The 19,683-nt window shown below is 48.8% G+C and overlaps 1 protein-coding gene across 2 annotated transcripts; it reads left to right on the top strand.

The window, feature by feature from the left end:
• Nucleotides 1–653: 653 nt before the first annotated feature.
• Nucleotides 654–19,623, top strand: RAC1 (Rac family small GTPase 1). Of its 2 annotated transcripts, XM_070362527.1 has the most exons (7): nucleotides 654–906; nucleotides 9,641–9,712; nucleotides 12,048–12,165; nucleotides 15,480–15,536; nucleotides 16,882–16,944; nucleotides 17,650–17,809; nucleotides 18,005–19,623. In XM_070362527.1, exons 1-7 carry the CDS (start codon nucleotides 872–874, stop codon nucleotides 18,133–18,135), a joined length of 636 nt encoding a protein of 211 aa, XP_070218628.1. In that variant the 5' UTR covers nucleotides 654–871; the 3' UTR covers nucleotides 18,136–19,623. The 2 variants fall into 2 exon arrangements, with proteins under 2 accessions (XP_070218628.1, XP_070218627.1); XM_070362526.1 differs by lacking the exon at nucleotides 15,480–15,536.
• The last annotated feature ends 60 nt before the right edge of the window (nucleotides 19,624–19,683 follow it).

Genomic DNA, 19,683 nt, shown 5'->3' on the forward strand with positions numbered 1-19,683 from the left:
GCTTAATGAATTTAGTTATCTTTGACTAATGGCGTGGTGTATGGTCTTCTTTATATTACTAGGTCTCAAATTTTCTAGGACCGTGTCATCACCTAAGTTACAGGGATCACATAATAAATGGATTTGATTCACTGATGGCTCAGGTAATAAAGAATCTGCCTGCAATGCAGGATCCCCCGGGTTCAGTCCCTGGGTCAGGAAGATCCCCTGGAGAAGGGAATGGCTGTCCACTGCAGTATTCTTGCCTGGAGAATCCCATGGACAGAGGAGCCCGGCGGGCTACTATCCGTGGAGTCGCAAACGATCAGACACTACTGAGCAACTAACACTTTCACCGCCCCTCAGATGGCCTCCCACAAGAGATGGTCAGGGGCTGGGAGAACCGGCTCGTGGGAGACAGGGTCCTCCTGGGGCTTGAACCTGGGCAGGTGGCGTGGGGTGGGGCCAGGACCGTAACCCGAGCGCACCAAGATGGCGGCAGGTCCACCCCTCCGAGCCCCGCGGCCGGCGGTCGGAGCCGAGCGTTGCCGAACGTTCCCGAGCGTCCCCCGAAGCCCAGAGGAGCCCGGGAGCCGCGCGGGCGGGAGCGGCCCCGCCCCGGAGCCTGGGAGCGGCGGCGCCGGCGCGGGGGAGGGGAGGCCGGATGTGAGTGGAGCGGCCATTTCCTGTTTCTCTGCAGTTTTCCCCAGCTTTGGGTGGTGGCTGCCGCTGGGCTCCGGCGTTCCGTCGGCGGAGGGCGAGGCGGCGTGGACAGCGGCCCCGGCACCCCGCGCCCTGCCGCCCGCAGCCGCGCGCCCGCCCGCCCGCTTCTCCCCGAGCTCGCCGCTTTTCTCCTCAGCGCCCGGCCGCCGCGGCCCAGCGAGCGGCCCAGATGCAGGCCATCAAGTGTGTGGTGGTGGGAGACGGGTGAGTGCGCGCGCCGGGCCGGGGGTCGAGTGCCGCGGGCTGGGGCCGGGCGGCGGGCGGGCGGGCGCCGCGGGTTCGCCTGAGGCCCGGCCGGGCCTCTCCCGGGCCAGGGGCGCGGGGCGGGGGGCGCGAGCCGCCACCCTCCTCAGGACCCGGCGGCGCGGGCCTGGTTCCGGCTCGCTCTCTTTTTTTTTCGGTGGGGGAGGGAGGGAATCGGCGATCGGCGGCGAGAGGGAAAGTGAACTCCACCCTCCCGCTTTCTCCCGGGCCGCTGACCGCCCGGCAGAACTCGGCCCGCGCCGCCACCCACCCTCATTTGCCTGAAGATTGGGTGGGTTCAGGGAGTTGCCTTTCTTTAAAAAAAAGAAAAGAAAAAATAGAATCCTCTCTTGGTTTTCCCAATAACCTCTCGAGCTGCATTGAGACCTTCCGTGGGTCCCGGCGGTCTCTGGTCGGTCGTATTGGAGGAGTCTGTGCACGCACGGGCTGGTGTGGGGACCCTCAACTGATTTACCAGGGGGTGCCTTCCGCTGGTACTTGGACACTTTTCTGATTATTTAAAAAGTGACTGTTGGCTATTAAGGTGGAGAAACTTTTAGGATTTCTAGCTGCGAGGAACTGGGTGTGATTAAGACTGTTCCTTTCTCTGAACGTGATGGGATCATTAAAAAAAAAAAAAAAACTTGGTCTCTGCTTCATGCATTAGGTATGGGATGTCGCAGAACAGGCTCCCTGAGCCGGGCTGCCCTGTGACTCAAGGCATGTCTTTTCATTACTGTCTGTGGTGGATCCAGGCCCTCGAGGAAGACAAGACTTGTCTTATGCAGTTTTTTTTTCTCCCCTTGAAACAAGAATCTCAGTGTGATCCCAGCAAAATTGTGCGTCTCAGCATTGCTCGAGTTAGAGGAGCGTTAACAAGGAGGCTCCAAGAGTTACTACCAGTTGCAACAAAGTCAGAATGCAACTGGCACCTATTTGGAGTCTTGTAAAGTTGAAGAGAGAGTTGTGGAATCCCTGTTCCCCAAACTTGTCATTAGGGTCGATGGTGCTTTTATGCTTCTGGATGAAGTTACCAGATCTCGGTTTCTTGAGATGGTTGTAAATTAGACATTTGAACTTGTTTCTGTATCTAATTCAGATCCTTGAACACAATCAGACAACTGATTTTTTTTTAAAAGATGCCCTCTGTATGGTTTGTCAGGCTCACAAATGTGAAAGATTATTAACACTTCATACTTCTGTCAAGATAATCAGAAATTGTAAGTTTCTACATAGAAATATGTATGGTGCTTGTTCTTTTTTTAACTCATTGAAAGAAAGCTTTAATTTTGCGGGGGTGGGGGTGGGGAGGATGTTCAGTTAATTGGTTTAAGGGTGAAATCACTAAATTCATTTAAGTGATGTTTTGATCCTTCTGCTCCTGAAGTATAGCATATGTCATTGTCTTAGGAACATTGTAAATGACACGGACTTCCTTTAAAAGTTAGAAAATGCAGGATCAGTAATTCATGCCAGTTTTTAAAAAAGTCAACTCGCTGATAATCCATGATCTAACCCTAGAATATAATCTTTGAAAGATTTAAAAACAAGAAATACCAGCACAGGGTGTAGTCAGTGTACTCAGTCATAGGTGCAGGTTGTGGGCCTCTCTGTTTGCATCGGCCTGTTTATCTGGTCAAATACTTGTTGAATGCCTCCTGTGGGATCAAATCCCCACCTCACCACTTGGAGGGGAACCCTGAGCAGATCGCACATCCCCCAAGAGAGGTGCCTCAGGGGGAAATGTGAGGGTTCAGCAAGGTTCTGGATAGGAAGTCAGTGCCTCACAGGCGCCTGGCCCCTCCCCAGTGCTTAGTGAGGGCCAGATGTCAGTATTTCTTTATTATTGCTGTTTTTATCACTTGGAGGTACTGCTGTGCTCTGTGAAGAGAGTGTTAGGCATAAAACACAGTGGCCTTGAGTTTTCTGTCAGTTTTTTAAAAAGAATTATTTTTGTTTGTGCTGGGTCTTCTGTTGCAGTGAGGACTTTTCCCTAGTTTTGGGGGGAGTACTCTCCAGTCGGGGTGCTCGGGCTTCAGTAGCGGCTCCTGGACTCTCGAGCTCAGGCTCAGTAGTTGTGGCGCTTGGGCTTGGGTGCTGCACAGCATGTGGGATCTTCCCGGACCAGGGATCGAACCGAGTCCTCTGCATTGGCAGGCAGATTCTTTACCACTGAGCTGCCGGGGAGACCCTCTCTGCCAGGTTTTCAATGCTGTGTTTGAACATTGATGTTGACATTAGAAGTGAAAGGTACCTTTATGAAAAAAACCTTGAGCTGTGTTATCAATACTTTAAATTATTGGTGAACATAGAGCAAATATTGCTTCAGTGAACAATCTAGATAGTACTTTTTCCACCAAAAATATTTTTTTTTCTGCTTTTGTCTGAATAAAATATATTCCTTGTAGGAATATTTTGTTTAAAAACTGTTGAAGCTGTAAAGTGCAGGTCTAAATTTTGTGAGGGGAAGAAGTTGCTTAATGTTGTGGAATTTCAGGCAATTGGGGCAGTTTAAACAGGGAAGGCAAACTCGTTGAGGTTCCACAAATTGCAAGCTTCCTTATTTTAAAAATGTTCTTGGGAATTATGGTTAAAGGCTGTGTCCTAACTGTATTATAATTAGCACCAATTAGCCTATATTCTTCTAATGGATTATTTTCTGTACAGCAATTCAGTTGGTATTGAGTATAAAATGTGAGATAAGTTTTGATACTTTTTAATTCTGTTCATTGTTCCATGAAGCCTGAGTCTGTCCTTCTGAACACAGGTTTTGTGACTAATTTGGGGGACCTCTGTCCCTCAGTTTTCACTCAGCTTTACTTGGGTGAGACAGCATCTCATATTCAAATATTTATGAATTTTTAATTGTGGTTTTTTTTGACTGTTTAATTTGGGGCTGGGGGTGAGTGACTTGACCCCTCCCGCCCCCCCCCCCCATTTTATTCCAGATGGCGCTAGAGGTCTATCCAGCGCAGTGTCTAATTTAGACATTGCTATCCAGGAATTTTTTTAGTTGAGCTTGATAAATGCCTTCCATGATGTCATCTTGATAGGAATGTACACTACTGGCCCCTGCCCACTGCATTGAACAAGCAGCTGTGGCATGATCCATGAGTTTCAGCTCTTCCTGAATTGCCTTTGTGTGTTTTTATCCCAAATTTACGTTTAGTATTTGATCTTGGTTGGTACAATTATATTGTATTATAATTTTTTTTTTTAATTTCAGATGACAATGCCAGCTAAATGTTTGGGGTTAGGTTCAGTGGAAGAGTGTCCGGAGTCCGTTTTGAGAAACCTTAAAGCCACTGTTTATATTGTCTTTGGCATTAGTCAGCTGTGTCTTTGTACTTTCTCACCTCTGCATCACCAGGAAGCTCTAACTTGTAATTGTAGTCTTCCTGTAAAGGGGGTGTTTTACCAGGAATCCTGCTCCCAGGCCAGTTAGCGCATATCACCAGATGGGACTGTTTTCTCCAACTTCTTAATATGAAAAATGTCAAACCTGGAAGAGTTGAAAGAATAATAATGCGTTGAACACTCACATGCCCACCACTTAGATTCTGTAATCAACAGTTTGCTCTGTTCTTCTCATGGGAAGTTGTTCCCATTTGGGGGCAATAAGTTTAAGAGGATTTGATAACAGAAGTTGATTTTGGAAGGAGAATGGGGGTAACACACAGATATGAATTCCTGATTTTGAACTCTGCATCTTTAGCTACCCCAGGGTTAGGCTGGATGGTTCTAGGACATTCTCTAGTAATGGCTGCTTCAGATTCAAGCTCTATGAGAGGCGACATCTTCAGCTTTGAGTGTTCTAGTAACTTCAGTGTTCAGCATCTGAACTTTTTGGAGTCTCTGTGGTGATAACGACTGGCTTTCTGTTAGTTGGTTGAGATGTCTCCTGTTGGTGGCAGGACGTCAGGGGCATTGCAGCTAGGGTTTTGTGTTTTGGTAGCACTAAATTGTGCTATTAATTAATACAGTTTCTGAGCTTACTCTCTGGGTAATTATACATTTAGGATTAGTGTTAAGAGTCCCCAAACCCCATTTCTCAGCATAAGTCGAGGACTTTCATTCAGGGTCTTTCATTAATGCAATAAGTATTAGTATATTATATATTTGATACTTAAAATCCATGATCCATCCTGTTCTGTTAATTTGTTCTTAAGATCTTAGGTATTCTTAGGGGTCCCGGGATTAGAAGGTGGTGAGAAGGAACGAACTTCCTGTTATAAATAAGTGCTGGGGATGAAATGCAGCAAATGATAGTTAACAGTGCTGTACCTTACAGACGAAAGTTGTTGAGAGAATAAATCCCAAGAGTTTCCATCAAAAGGAAAAAATGTTCTGTTTGTTTCATGCTGGGTCATTAAGAGATGATGGACGTTCACTAACCTACTGTGGTAATCAGTTCCTGATGTATAGAAATTAAACACCTTAAACTTACATAGTGCTGTGTGTCAATTACACCTCAATAAAACTGGGGGAAAAGATCTAGGTACTTTCAGGCAGCAATACAGGTTACTTATTTAGGTTTACAGTAGTCATTGGAGAAATCTGGTTTTTCTGTCTTACTGAGAGACCAGTGGGTGTTTTTTAAAGCAATGCAGAATCTTCTTGTTTTTGAGTTTCCTGGATTTTTTTTTTTTTGGCTGTTCCAGGCAGCATGTGGCGATCTTAGTTCCTGGATCAGGGATGGAACTCGTGCCACCCGGCAGTAGAAGCCAAGTCCTAACCACTGGACCACCAGGGATCATCCATCCCTATTTTAATGGGAGGAAATTGCCAGTGTTTCCAGATTTATTGATTTTACATGCTTAAATGTACTCAGTTCCCCTTAGATTAAAATGCTGTGGTGACTTGCTGTCACTTAGAACCTGGAAATAAGTATGTTCTATCTACTTGGTCAACTTTCTAGCCAGTATAAGAGCTAGTAGCAGTTGTGATTGTCACAAATAAGTAAAATAAGATTCATGCTCCCTCTCCAGAGTTACAGCATTTTTCACAGATTAAAAAGAAAGAAATAAGAGGGGAAACAAGATTAAGAAGTGAGTGAACTGAGCAGTGGCGTGTGTAAAATTGGAGATGCCAAAGTGAATAGTAGCTCCCAGGAACTCCGCGGCAGCGCCAAGTCAAAGGCTAGCCAGGCGCCGCTCCCGTTCTTCCTGTGGAGGAAGCGGGACTCTGTCTAGAGCCGCTGTTGACTGTGGCCTGTAGCTTGTAGCGTTTATTTGTGGAGTGTGTTTAACAGGATTGAATAAACACGAATGGGAGGTAAATAACCCTTTTCTTTCTCTTTTCTCTGTTTTTAAAATTAAACATTTAAATCAAAAGTTGGACATGTACTTATTTAAAAGTCAGAACTTTATACTTTACTAATTTTCTTAGAGAATGCATGTTTATATCTAAAGGATGATTGGTAATAAAATTTCCAATTACTATCAGGTGATACCAGTACCTTGGGGTCCTTTACAGCTAAACCTTTCAAAAGATGAAGCCTCAGCTGAAGATCAAGTTTCAGGAAAGGAGATTTTGACGTATTTAAAACAATTGGTGTTTGTAATGGCTTTGTTCCTCATACATACCAGAGCCTTAGGAGGGATCTAGAAGTGAAACTGTGATGCTTTTAACACAGCATTTAAAACCTTCAGAGCTGCTTCCTGTGACATTAAGAGGTGATGACTATTAACATTTTTACACAACAGCACTTGTAGTTTTGAAAAGATATTCACTCTTCATAGCCTTGAAGTCTGCTCTCTTCCTCAGCTGCCACTGTAGCCCCTGGCTGAGCTGTGTTTATCCTGCCTCCTGTCCTGGTAGCTCTCTGAACAGCCCGCTCCTCTGCACCCTAAAACCCCCGCCGTGGTCCAGGCCACAGCATCGGTTCCTGGAACACAGCGACAGCTGCTTCCTTGTTTTCTGCCCCCAGTCTCAGCTTCTTGAGTCTTCTTCCCACACTGCCCAGAGAGGCTTCTTCTGAAAATGCAAATCTAATGATTTCTTGGCAACTACAAATCTTCTGTCACTTCCCAAGTAGGATCAAGTTCCAGGTCTTGAGAAGAAATGACAGCCTCTTCAAAGTTCCCTCTGCCACTTCCCCCTTCTTTCTTCATCCTTCAGTTTTACTGGCCTTCGTGCAGTCTGGGCCTCCCTACATGCTGTGCTTTTGCCTAGAATGTTCCTTCCTTCCGTGTCCCACTCATCAGCCTCAGTGATGTTGCAGCCTCCTCTGCCTCCAAGACAAGGTTAGATCCCTGTGCTGTACCTTTCCAGAACATCTTTAACAACACTTATCACATCTAAAATGTTACGTAATGAACACGTGTTTCATTTTTTAGCTTACTAAAACTGCCTAAGTCCCATGAGATCCCCATGACAGTATCTTTAGCACCTAGTATACTTCCTGGCATACCATGCAGTTTGTTGGTGTAGACTGAAATTGAATCAGTGCTCACATAGTTTTGGGATGAAGTCGGTAGTTTTGCATTCATCTTACAGTTGAGAAAACCAAGGCATAAGGAAGTTGAAACTTAAAAAATTCAGCCAGTAAGTGGTAGAGTTGCCTGTGGGTCACACATCCAGGTAGTGACTTTGAATCTCATTCAGGTTCTTTTTTATTTAACATTCTAAGCTTTTAACAAAATGTATGCCCAGTGAGTCATTTCTGTTTAGAAAGCCTTTAGGAGTTGGACAGCAGCCCCTGATGATGTCATGTTTGACTGTGAGGTCTTGGGGTGGGGGAGTTCCAGCTTTTGTTAAGTCTTAATAATGTTATGAGTGAAGCAAGTATTGGCAGGACCGCCTGGGCCTGTAACCTGCCCTTGTTGAGAGGTTTTTGCCTTAAGCTAAGAGTGTAAGGAAAATAGAAAAGCACTTAACTTCTTTATTGTTGTCCTAATTGATAGTAGTCGAGATCTAACAGCAAAGCCTTGGGACTCCAGCACGCCAGAGCGTCCCGTGGCCTTGGTGAGCCGCAGGGGCGCGCAGGGGCACGCAGGGAGCCGGGCCTGTGAGGAGCTCTTGTTTGGTCAGTGAGGCCAGGGACTCTGAGAAGGCCCCAAGGCCACCGTGGGAGTGCTGTACAATTTGGAGGCTGTGTGTCTGCTAGGTATCTGCAGTGGCTCAGTGGTAAAGAATCCGCCTGCAATGCAGGAGCCGACGGGTTTGATCCCTGGGTCTGGAAGATCTTCTGGAGGAGGGCATGGCCACCCACTCTAGTATTCTTGCCTGGACAATCCCATGGATCGAGAAGCCTGGTGGCCTACAGTCCATGGGGTCGCAAGAGTCGGACACGACCGAGCAACTTGGCATGCACGCACCTGTTGGCTAATGGTGCAGTGATCAACTTAACGTTTAGGTGGTTTTGTTGGTCAATTGCTAATTCCTACTCTTTTGTGACCCCTATGGACTGTAGCCCGCCAGGCTCCTTTGTCCATGGGATTTCCCAGGCAAGGATACTGGAGTGGGGTGCCGTTTCCGCCTTCAGAGGGTCTTCCTGACCAGGGGATACCCCTCTCAAGTGTTTGGGAGCCTTTCCTCACCTCCCTGGTATCCTGTGCCGGCTTGCAGCTGTGTGTGGGAGGCCCTCCTGTGTTCCTACGCTTTTCTCTGCTAGTTCTTTGCACAGCTGTTTGGGAGATTTACTCCACCATCCCTGAGCCCTTCATTAATCTGTCTGGAACATAGTGTGTTAACTGCTTGCTCCAAAAGTTTATGGTGAGATTTGAGGGTGAGGGTGGGGAGGAGGCACAGGAATGCAGATGAATTAGCAGGCAGTGGTGTGTGGTATGGGTGACTAAGCGCTCTCTTTAGAGACCTGGCCTCTCGGCCGGCCAGGGGGAAGGCTTGAGGGAGGCGGTGGGGTTTGAGCCGCCCCTCAGAGGCAGCAGGCTGCAACAGTGGATGGACGTTTGAGAGGAGAGCCGTGTCTGCATGTTAGTATTCATCGGAATAACTTGAGGGTAGATTTGCAGATTCTTTTTTTTTAAATTAAATTTATTTTAACTAGAGGCTAATTACTTTACAATATTGTATTGGTTTTGCCATACATCAACATGAACGCACCACGGGTGTACACGTGTTCCCAATTCTGAAACCCCCTCCCACCTCCCGATTTGCAGATTCTTGATGAAAGCCTTCTAGAGGTGTTCACAGAAGAGACTTGTTTATTTTTTCATTTTATTTATTTTTTATTGATTTATTTGGCTGTACCAGGTCTTCGTTTCGGCCCGCAGCATCTTTAGTTGTGGCATGTGAACTCGTAGCTGCAGCACCTGGGATCTAGTTCTCTGACCAGGGGTCGAACCCAGGCCCTGCGCAGGGGCAGCACTGAGTCTTAGCCACTGGACCACCAGGGAAATCCCAAGACTTCCAGTTTAAAAACACCGTTCCTCTTGAACCTTGTGCTTACCAACAACTGTTTTCTCGACAGCCAGTGCAAACACCTAGAACTGAAAACAATGCGAAGCCTCCAGACGCTGCCCTTCTGAGTAATTGTAGTTTGTTTGCTTTACATGTCAGGATAAAAATAGTATTTAGTAAAAGGTCTTAGAAACTGTCTTCTTTAATGTTTTAGTATTTGATGTATACATCCTGATTTTTCTGTAAGTTATTTTCACTGAATAATGAAAGCTCAGATTGCACTTATGTTGACTAAGGAACTTAACATCATTTTTTTTTTTTCCTGTCTCTATAGAGCTGTGGGTAAGACTTGCCTCCTGATCAGTTACACTACCAATGCATTTCCTGGAGAATATATCCCCACTGTGTAAGTATCCTGAGTTAACCCAGGATTAACTTGTCAGTGATATGTGTGTGTTTTTTTTTTTTTGGATTCCATTGACCTTTCTGCTCTGCCTTTCTAAATCCTTAAGTGAAGAGGGGTGGTTATTTTCCTCTCAATCATTGAGGTCTAATTATAAGGTATTTGAACTTTTAAAAAATAACTTTATCTTTTTTTAATATAGTTTCTGCATGATGACAAAGCACACAGCTTTCCTAATTGATTTTCAGATTTTAGGAAATGAAAGTTAAACTACCTTTGAAGTTCAGAGACTGGATAGTGTAAGAGTTTCAGATAAGTGGCTTTCTGTGTAAAGGGTCAAGGAACTGGAACAAAGGGTCTTTTATGGTTTAATTGGCCTTTTCTGGCGAGCAGTCCAACGGTTACATGTCATTGTTGACTTTTGGGCTTTGGAACTGAAACCAGGGTGTGTGTGGGGTGTGGCTGTGGGGGGGGCGGTGTAGGCTGGGGGGGCGGATGGGAGGACCAGCTGCTGAGCTGCCGGGTCCCTTTTGGCAGCAGACTCGGTGGGGACGGAAAAGGGCCTCTCTGCTGATAGTCGCCAGGGAGCTTCCAGGCTGTGCCCGGGCCGGGGCCGGGATCCTCACCGCCCGCTGGGGCAGAGGCGCTCCGTTTGCACGGTGCCCACCTCAGCACCGCACTCAGCCTAAGCGTCCTGTGTGTGTGGGTGTAAGTGGAATCAAACTGTCCAGAATTTGTGGCGGGACTTCCCTCGTCTCCACATGTAGGTAGAGCTGTAGATGACTCGGAGGTCCTGTGGTGGGCCCGACTCCAGTCACTTGCAAACAGTGCTGTGCACACATCGTTGCCCACGTCTTTGTGCACACGTGATTGTTGGAGGAACTGCGGCGAATCAGAAGGAGTGGGATGTTTTAAGCTTCAGGAGATGCTGCACGGTTGCTATTCCAAATGCTGTCACTCTGAGCAGCGGTGACGGAAACAGCCCTTTCCTACCACTGTGGTGAACGTGGGCTGAAAACAGTGCCCGCGTTATTTGCATTTCTGGTCACCGGTGAGGTTGAAACCTCGTGTTTCCTGTCCATGCGTAATCTTGTGTGAATTGCCGGTCAAAATCCCTTGCTTATTGTCCCACTGGAAATTCTCTGTACTGATGGAACTTCTGTGTGTGAAAAATACTTATCCCTCTGTCTCTCACTTGTCTTTGAACTCATAATATTCTCTGCATTTTTATATAAATATGCCATTTCTCCCTCTTCCCTGAGTTTAATGTCTTACTAAAAAATATTGCCTAGTTTCCCCTCCCCTCAAGGTTTTCTCGCTCTAGTCTTTATCTTTCATTCACCTGGAGTTTATTTTTTGGTGGCGAGAGGCAAGCACCTGATGCTTTTTTCAGGTTCTTACCCCATTTTTGTACCACTTACTGAATAATATTTCCTCTTCTCACTGAAGTGGAAGTACAGTATGTTTTTTCATAAATCCTTTTCTGTATGAAAGCAGGTTTGGTCATGAACTTGTATAAATCACACTGGAACCTACTCAGACCATGACTTTGCTGTCACAGTGTACTAAGATCCTAAGCTTTAGTCTTAAGTATGTGAAAATCAATTCTGGGACCTGACTTTAAAGGCTAATACATTGCGTTCTGCTCGGCAGGTGCCCCGTTCACCTTGCAATCCCAGGTGTCCGTGAACTACTCCATGGCACTCAGCGTAATTTTTTAATGTCCTCCTTATTTCTCCCCGTCAGCCTATAGGCTTTCTGGGCTTCCTCCTATTATAGGTAATTCATTTGTGTGTAGCAGCCTCAAATTAATTTAAACCCATGGTGAAACTTTGAAAGTGTTACCCAGTAGCTTCTCGGATCCGATTTGCTTTGTGTTAACCCTGCACACAGGTCTTAGGGTGGATTACCAAGGCTCAGCTGGGGACCAGCCTCCACCCAGGTCAGGGGTGCAGGGGCTGTTGTGGAAACACGGCCAGTGCAGCCCTGCTGGGGGCCCCTAACTGAGGGCGACCCTCGTGTGCACGGAACACCCAGCCCTTGGGGTTTGGATACTTGCATTTCTTCCTGGGGAGAGACCTCAGTGTCCTCTTCATCATGGGCAGGCGGGTTTCTGATGCCGACAGAGACCTGTTCTGGTTAAATTCAGTAGCTCGTGCTTGTGTCTCAGTGGTGCCCCCACACCCCAGCTCCCGTTTCCCTCCACTGCGCGCCTGCCGGCGGGGCCGGGCATCCTCTGGCCTGGCCGTCCGCCCTCGCGGCCCTGCCCAGCCCCGCTCAGCCCCAGGGGTGCCTGGCTCCTTGGCCGGAGGTTAACCATTTTCCCTCTGTTCCGCAGCTTTGACAACTACTCTGCCAATGTCATGGTGGATGGAAAACCCGTGAATCTGGGCTTGTGGGACACAGCCGGACAAGAAGATTATGACCGATTACGCCCCCTGTCCTACCCGCAGACAGTAAGGAGCCTGAATGATTTTAGAGTGTCCTTTACACGTCCTCACGGTTTCATTAATTCATACCACCTCTCGATTTGCCTATATTGCCATCTTTTGGGTATCCGAGTAATAACAAATAACGTTGAACTACTTCAGTAGTGAGTATCTGCCTAGATGCGAACCGGGCTTCGTCTGCTTGTTTGTGCGCTTTGCGTGTCCTCAGTATTGGCTCTGGTGGTGTGCAGTGTGCATTCTCCCGTGCCATTTTGGCGTAGCCATGCAAAATAGGTGCTGTTAGGTTTTGGCAAAGCTATTTTAAGAGCAGTTAGCTTCCAGATTAGTTTGCTTTGTGACAGTTCTGTGCCACAGAAGCAATTGAGCAGTGAAGATGAAGGCTTCTTTAGATCAAGTTAGTGACTAATTCTATTGATTTAATAGTTTTTCTATAAAATATATTTTTGCAGCTTTAGAACCTAAATCTTCTTAAGTAAGTGGAAGTTTCAGTTTTATAACGTGTCTGCTGTGTCCAGTCCGACAGCCGCTAGCTTGGGCTTGCCTGCACATCAGCTAACTAGCTGGTCTCTCTACCGGCTGCTTACAGTTAGGCCAGTAAGCTGGTGGACATGTGGTCCAAAGCCCGTTTTCTCTAAATAAGCAGTTGTCTTACTTGTGCTATTTCCTTCTTGTTACATGTCTCTCCTTTGTGTTAAAAGTGCTTTTAAAGACAACTTTGTGACTACCTGGACGGGGAAGTTTGCACAGAGGCAGCTGAGCAAATTCTTGGGCTTCAGATCGCACCCTCCGAGCTGTGTCAGGGTGGGTGTCTTCACCTTGAATCCTGCCCTGCTCCGTTGCAGGCTTGGTGAGGCGGAGCCCTTGGGACAGTCCCGGGCATGTGTCTGCCTTGGGCTCCTCCCTGTGCTTGCGCAGCTGTGCTGGCGGAGCCGGAGGCCCCCTTGGTTCCCAGGTGCCTCCAGGAGGGCTCAGGATCAGGGAGACGTCCCCCAGAGGGCCGGCCTCCACCTCGAGACTGATTGAAGTATCCCTTTGTTCTGAGGAGTGAGTGTGAGTGAAAAGAATGAATTCATTCTAGTCTACCTGCCCAAAGCTTGTTTTCTAGTGTTTGAAATATGGCTGTTTCTAAGCAGAAGTCATTGTCCTTCCCATTTACTTTTCTGATAGAGGAATCGTCAAGGACAGTTTCTTAGAGCTGTAGATTTTTGCTGATTGTTCTTTATCTGAGTTCCGGGAACAGTGGTCAGCAAAGATCAAAACCATAAACTGGGAGGCTTGAATTGGCTGGCTTTTCAGATAATCTGTGAGTAAAAGTGAACTGTGATTATGTGTTAAAAATGAGCCGATAATCACCAAAAAACTTTGAATTCTTCAGTACATTTAGCAAAGTACTTATACCAAGTGGCTCCTTGCTGAGTCCAGATTTCAGTGGGATTTGCATTGAGTGGTAGAGTAGGCCGCTTGGCTTGCTTAGTTGCTAAGTTGTGTCTGACTCTTGCGACCACATGGACTACGTAGCCCGCCAGACTCCTCCGTCCATGGAGTGGTTGCCATTTCCTTCTCCAGGGGTAGAGTAGGATCCTCAATCAACTGGATCCCATCTGGAAGGTGGGAGGTCACTTCTGAGAAAGGAGAACTGCCTTCTGTGACTCAGGGCGTCCAGGGACGGGTGTGGCCTCTTTCTCGGAGGCAGTCAGTCGCAGTGAGTCCAAGGTGATCTGGCAAGATTCGCACTGTGTGTGCTGAGCACGCTAGATCAGTGACCGATGGAGTCAAGCTTCGGTGAGTGCGGCCTGAAAGCCAAGCGGGTGTTGTCCTCCTGGGGCCTGGACTTGGACCTCGGGAGGGTGGTGGGCCACTTCCTGTGGATGCCTGCATCGCAGTGTGTGACCCCTCGCTTAGGCGCGGGGGACGAGCCCCCAGCTGGTTGATACAGCTTGGCCTGCCTGACTCCTTGGAGGATGAGCAGGTTGTGTTGGTTACTGAGGGGGAGCCCCTGAGTGCTAGATACTGGGGCCTGAAAGGTCTTCCTTTGGGCTGGGTGTCCTGCCAGAGGGAGCTGAGGGCCAGCTCAGCTGGCTGGAAGTGGCAGCCTGGCACTGGATTTAGTCTTGGCAAAGAGAAACCTCTGAATTTGGTACTAAATGACACCTGGTCTCTGGTTTGGCTGTTCGTCCTGTAGGCCTGTCTCTGGCTCATCCTCGAGTCTGCCCTGACCCACTCGGAAGGGCCAGCGGGACACTTGAGCCTTAGTAGTCTGAAGCGCTGGGCTTTCTTCCAGCCGTGTTTGGGCTGCAGGCAGAAAAAGGAAGGAGGAAGGAGCAGGCGGATGGCATCGTGTTAACTAATGTAGGATGGAAGGCATCTCTCCATCAGAAAGATGTTCTGAAGAGTGGGAGAGGGTAGGGCAGATGTGGCAGAGGGTGTTTTGATGCCGAGTAGTTGGAGCCGACCCCGTGAGTCCCCGCGTCATTGCGAAGCTTTGGCGTCACGTCCAGGCTTTGCGAGGACCAGGCTTCCGAAAGAGCCTGTAGAGTAAATGAGGGTAGTGAGAGAAACTAACGTTCGCTCTAGATTGTAAATCCGAGAAGAGTGGGGGAGATGAAATTATAATAGTTGTCTCAGTTGCCTTTCTTTTGATTCGAGAATTCCAGGTTCTTTGTTGCTGGAGAGCAAGTCTTTGCGTTTCTACGGGAACAGAGGAGTGAGTTGAAAGCTGGTGATAAACACGGCAGCGCGGTCACTTCCGGGTGGGCCCGCCATGTGCTCAGGACAGCAGCGCTGTTCTTTCAGCAGAGCAGGTCCCTGGATTCAAGCTGCACCCTGCGAGGTCGCATCCCTCAGACCCGGCCACCTTCTGGAACAGTGTCCCGGCTGGGAGGCCTGCTGTACAGATGGGCACTTCTGCTGGCTTCAGCTGGGCTCGTGTCCGAGAACCTGGCCTGGGAGCTTGGAGGGTGTGCAGTCACTCTCGGGCGCCCTTGTTGAGGGAAGGATGCCCCTTTCACACTGAGCAGAAGCTGGGGCTTGGTGGGCACCGTGCCGGTTCTGTGGGGAAGGAGCCTCTCGGTGTGTCCCCCACCCAGGATTTCCTGTCCTGGGTCTCCCCGTCTCTGACCTTCCTGAGCACCTTGTGCCCCGTGGGCCAGGGCGACGAAGCGATTCAGCGGCGCCTGGCCTCACGGGTGCTGTGCATCAGCATGTGCTTTAGGTCCCTTGGGAGGGTCGAGACAGGATTTGGATGAAGAATAGGTAGCGGGTTATATTGGCTTTCTTCTCGCTTTTTACTAAACTCAAACAAAGTTCTCGTGCATTACTAGGTTGGAGAAACGTATGGTAAGGAAATACCTTCCAGGGGCAAAGAGAAGCCGATTGCCGTATGTAAAACTTTCGATCGACTTCAAGCTTTATCTCTTCTCTCGGTTCACTTAGTTTTCCTAGGATTTCTTGTTGAGCCTCACACTCCTTGAGTGCTTTGTTTGATCTACTCAAGGTGGGGGGTTTGCGGGACAGCCTGCCTTCTGGTTGCAGTTCAGCAGTCTGGGAACTGCCTCCTGCCCCTCCTGAGGGCCAGGTGGGGTGTTGAGCAGGGCCCCCCCTGGGGAAGGGGCGCGGAGGCCCCCGCTGCGGCTCACCCAGCCCCAGCGCTTGGCGGGAGCAGGACTCACCCATGCGGGCGCTCCTTCCTTCCTCCCGCTTTGGTGTCCGGTGCGGGGCCTGTGGGGCGCGGCTGCGTGCTGGGGAGCTTACCGCCCTGCTTGGGGGTGTCGTGATCAGCCCGGGTGGCGGGGACTCTCGGACACACTCGTGCATGCGCTGGCCTTTCGTGTCGTTGACGAGCAGCTCTTGTGGGTGCTCTTCCTTCCCTTTCAGGTGCGAGAGATCAACTGGATGAACAGGTGTTGGCGGGCATTGTGTCCATTCACCACATAGCATGGTTTTCCAGGGCAATGTTTCATAAACCGGGCATCCTAGAAACTCTTAGGCATTTAGGGAGATACTTAAATTTCACTTTTTGGGGAGCCATGCCACGTGACATGCGGGGTCTTCGTTCCCTGACCGGGGATCAGACCCGCGCCCCCCACAGTGGGAGTATGGAGTGCTGAGCATTGGAGCACCAGGATCGTCCAAGTTTAGGCCCTTCCACGATTCACTGCAGGTTCTCCAGAGGCCATGCTTGGCCTCAGGAGCCCTGACTGCCAGCGAGATGCCGCCTCCGCCCCAGACTGTCCTCCTGCCCGAGGGGCGCCCGGCCTTGGTGCCAGGGTGGATGGCAGTTCGTAAGAAGCAGTTTAACTGGAACCCTGTGACCTTGTGAAAATGTACTTAACATTCTGGTAGGGAGCTTAGTGAAAAAGGGACCATTTGTAGTAACGTTTTAATAGTATTGGTGTGGGACCCTGACACTTGACCTCGTCCCTGTGCAGGAACTGAGTGTCACGCTAATTCCGGTGGGAGTGGGAAGGGTGGGACAGAGGCCTCCTGGAGCCTGAGTAGCTGACCGTATTCTCTCCCCCTCTCCCCCACTCCCCTTCTCCCCTGACGGGCCCTTTGCGCGCTGGGTCTGGTCTGGGCGGCTGGCTGCGCTGGGGGGTGTCGGGAGCAGGCCGCCGTGCGCCGCGTTGCCCTGGGCTCGTGGTCCGCCCCCAGCTGCGCTGAGAAACAAAGCGCTTTCCTCGCTGTGGACTCTCCCCAACAGCTCCTTGTGTTTTATTTTTATAGGATGTATTCTTAATTTGCTTTTCTCTCGTGAGTCCTGCATCATTTGAAAATGTTCGTGCAAAGGTAAGTGGGATTTTTTAGGAAAATATTCAGTTACATAATGTCAGTCTTGGGAAGAAGTATTAAAAAGTAAAATACCATTTACTGATAGAAACTTTCAGTTACTTATTTCTACTGCTTAGGCAGATTTTGATATAGGTAATAGGTTTTTTAGGTGTATGCCTTGAGCACGCTGTGTGCTGAAGATTCAGGGTCTGATTCAGAAGTGCTGTGTTCCTAGTGAAAATAATGAAGCACTTGGAGTTGGTGTAATAAAAGTAATGTCCATACTTCATACTCTGGCATGTTTTATGAACTGAGTGAAGCTGGGGGGTGTGAGGCCCTTCAGTTGGGCCTAGGGGCGTGTCTGGTGGGGGTCATAGTGGCAGAGCTGAGGCCTGGGTTGGGATAGTTGTGTGCTCATCCTTTGGATGCAGGGGGATTTTGTGATGACTTAGGAACTCCGCCTGTTTTACCAGAAACCAGGTGGCTGGGGGCGGTCCTCCCCGCTCTCGCTCGCTCTCTCACTGAGTAGAGCTGTCCAGGGGGGGTCCCGAGGCCTAGGCTGCTCTTCATGCCACAGCCAGGCAGTGATTCTAGAGGGGTGAGCCAGGCGGAGGGGGCGTGGTGATGGAGCAGGTGGTGAGCACAGGTGGGCCCCATGCGGTGTAGTTCAGACGAGCGGGTTCCTAAAGGAGAGTGGTGACTGGGTCCTGTCTCGGCTCCTAGTGGTACCCTGAAGTGCGACACCACTGTCCCAACACACCCATCATCCTGGTGGGGACGAAACTTGACCTGAGGGACGATAAAGACACGATCGAGAAGCTGAAGGAGAAGAAGCTGACGCCCATCACCTACCCGCAGGGCTTGGCCATGGCCAAGGAGATCGGTATGAGACCCCCATTGTCACAGATGCTTTCCCCGCTTTTATTTTTGTGGTGGAGGCTGGAGCCCACCTGGGGCAGTGGCGCCGGGGTCTGGCCTGCCTTCCGGACCGACTGGGCCAAGCAGGGCCCTCTGTGCTCAGGTCAGGGAGGGGGCGCCACTGCGCCCCGATCTGAGGGTGAGGCTGTGTTTCCCACAGGTGCCGTCAAATACCTGGAGTGCTCGGCGCTCACGCAGCGGGGCCTCAAGACAGTGTTTGATGAGGCGATCCGGGCTGTTCTCTGCCCACCCCCCGTCAAGAAGCGGAAGAGGAAGTGCCTGCTCTTGTGAACGTCGGCCCCCCACCGTCTGCCCCCAGGACCCTTTGTTTGCTTTGCTCAAACGGTGGAGCCTTCGCACTCAATGCCAAGTTTTTGTTACAGATTAGTTTTTCCATAAAACCGTTTTGAACCAATCAGTAATTTCTAGGTTTTGTTTGTTTAAAGTGTAAGAGTTCAAACTTTTCACATTCTATTAAAGTTCAGCCCTAAAATGACAAGCTTCCTTAAAGCCTTATTTTTCAAAGCCCCTATTCTTGCTCAGAGTTGCCAAAATACCCTGTGCACTAAGTTGCATTGTTGGGCTGAGAACACTACGCACTACGCTGTGGAAAGACCTTGGTCTGGAAGAGACTGTAGCTTTGGAGGTGGGAGGTGCAGAGCCTCGCTGGCGAGTTTCAGGCGAGAAGAGCGCGCACAGCCTCCTTGCTGAAACGCCGCAGTAACGAGTCACGGCAGCGGCCCACGTTCACTCCCTAACGCTGTACTGTACGTCAGAGCGCACGAGCCAGCAGCTCACTCTTTGGATCGGTCCTTTTGATTTTGTAGTGAGATTTTTAAAAACGAGTTCGTGTTTTAGCTTTTGTGAGATTCTGAACAGAACTCTTACCCCGTGCTCCCTGTGATGGAGTGTTCTGCTCTGTCCGTGGGTGCCCTGGGGTGGAGTGTGTGGAATACTTGTGATCAAAGAATGGAGACAGTATTTTGACAAAATGTGGAGATTAATTTACACTACACTGTACACGTAATCATTAAAACTATTAAAAGCATCACGGGTAAAAGTTTTAAAAGGTTAATTTCTGTCAAATGCGGTAGATGAAGAAAGGTCGGTATTATCAGTGAGTGTTTTCTTAAGCTTTTCCTTAAACCTGCCCACCCCTTCTGAAATTGGGCATTTAATCATCTCTGACCTGGTCATCCTCATAGTTGCTAACTTAGTAAGTGCTTTTCTTATAGAACTCATTCTTAATGAGCAATATGCCTCCTTGTATTATAAAATCTTTCTGAATATGCATTAGAAAATTTTTTTGTAGGTTAGTAAAAGTGCACTCCTGTTTTCATGTTGCTTTATTCAAAGCTAATAAGTGCTTTCCTTAGTTTTCTAGTAACTAGGTTATAAAAATCACGTGTTGCAGCTTTATGGTTTTTAAGATACTTCAGATATTCCTCAACTGTAAGCCTCAGCATCACTGGCCAGATGACCGACACTGCCCCGTGAGTAGCGACACTGACCCCTCTGCCTCACCGCGTGCACACGCTTCCTGTCCTTGCCCTAACAATGTTCCTTGGGGTCTGAGGTTCCGCCAACCCTGTGCTCATGCTAACGAAGTTCTGTACAACTTACCCACTGGCAAGAATACGAGCTTGGACCTTTCAACCACTAGAACAAAATTTTTTAAATTGACAGTTGCAGAATTGTGGAGTGTTTTTACATTGATCTTTTGCTAACGCGATTAGCAGTATGTTTTGCATGTATGACTTAATAAACCCTTGAATCATATGACTGGTAATACTGGAGTTCTTGAGAGCATGGGGAACCGCCCTCTGGTGTCTGCCTGCC

This window comes from Bos mutus, chromosome 25 (genome assembly GCF_027580195.1).
Source record: "Bos mutus isolate GX-2022 chromosome 25, NWIPB_WYAK_1.1, whole genome shotgun sequence".
Lineage (NCBI taxonomy): Eukaryota > Metazoa > Chordata > Mammalia > Artiodactyla > Bovidae > Bos > Bos mutus.

Bases quoted from the DNA above. Each gene is read 5' to 3' on its own strand.
- RAC1 (XM_070362527.1), top strand. From the start codon at position 872: ATGCAGGCCATCAAGTGTGTGGTGGTGGGAGACGG. The intron at 907-9,640 runs GTGAGTGCGCGC...CTGTCTCTATAG, and splicing joins TGTGTGGTGGTGGGAGACGG to AGCTGTGGGTAAGACTTGCC. The intron at 12,166-15,479 runs GTAAGGAGCCTG...GTGCATTACTAG, and splicing joins CCCTGTCCTACCCGCAGACA to GTTGGAGAAACGTATGGTAA.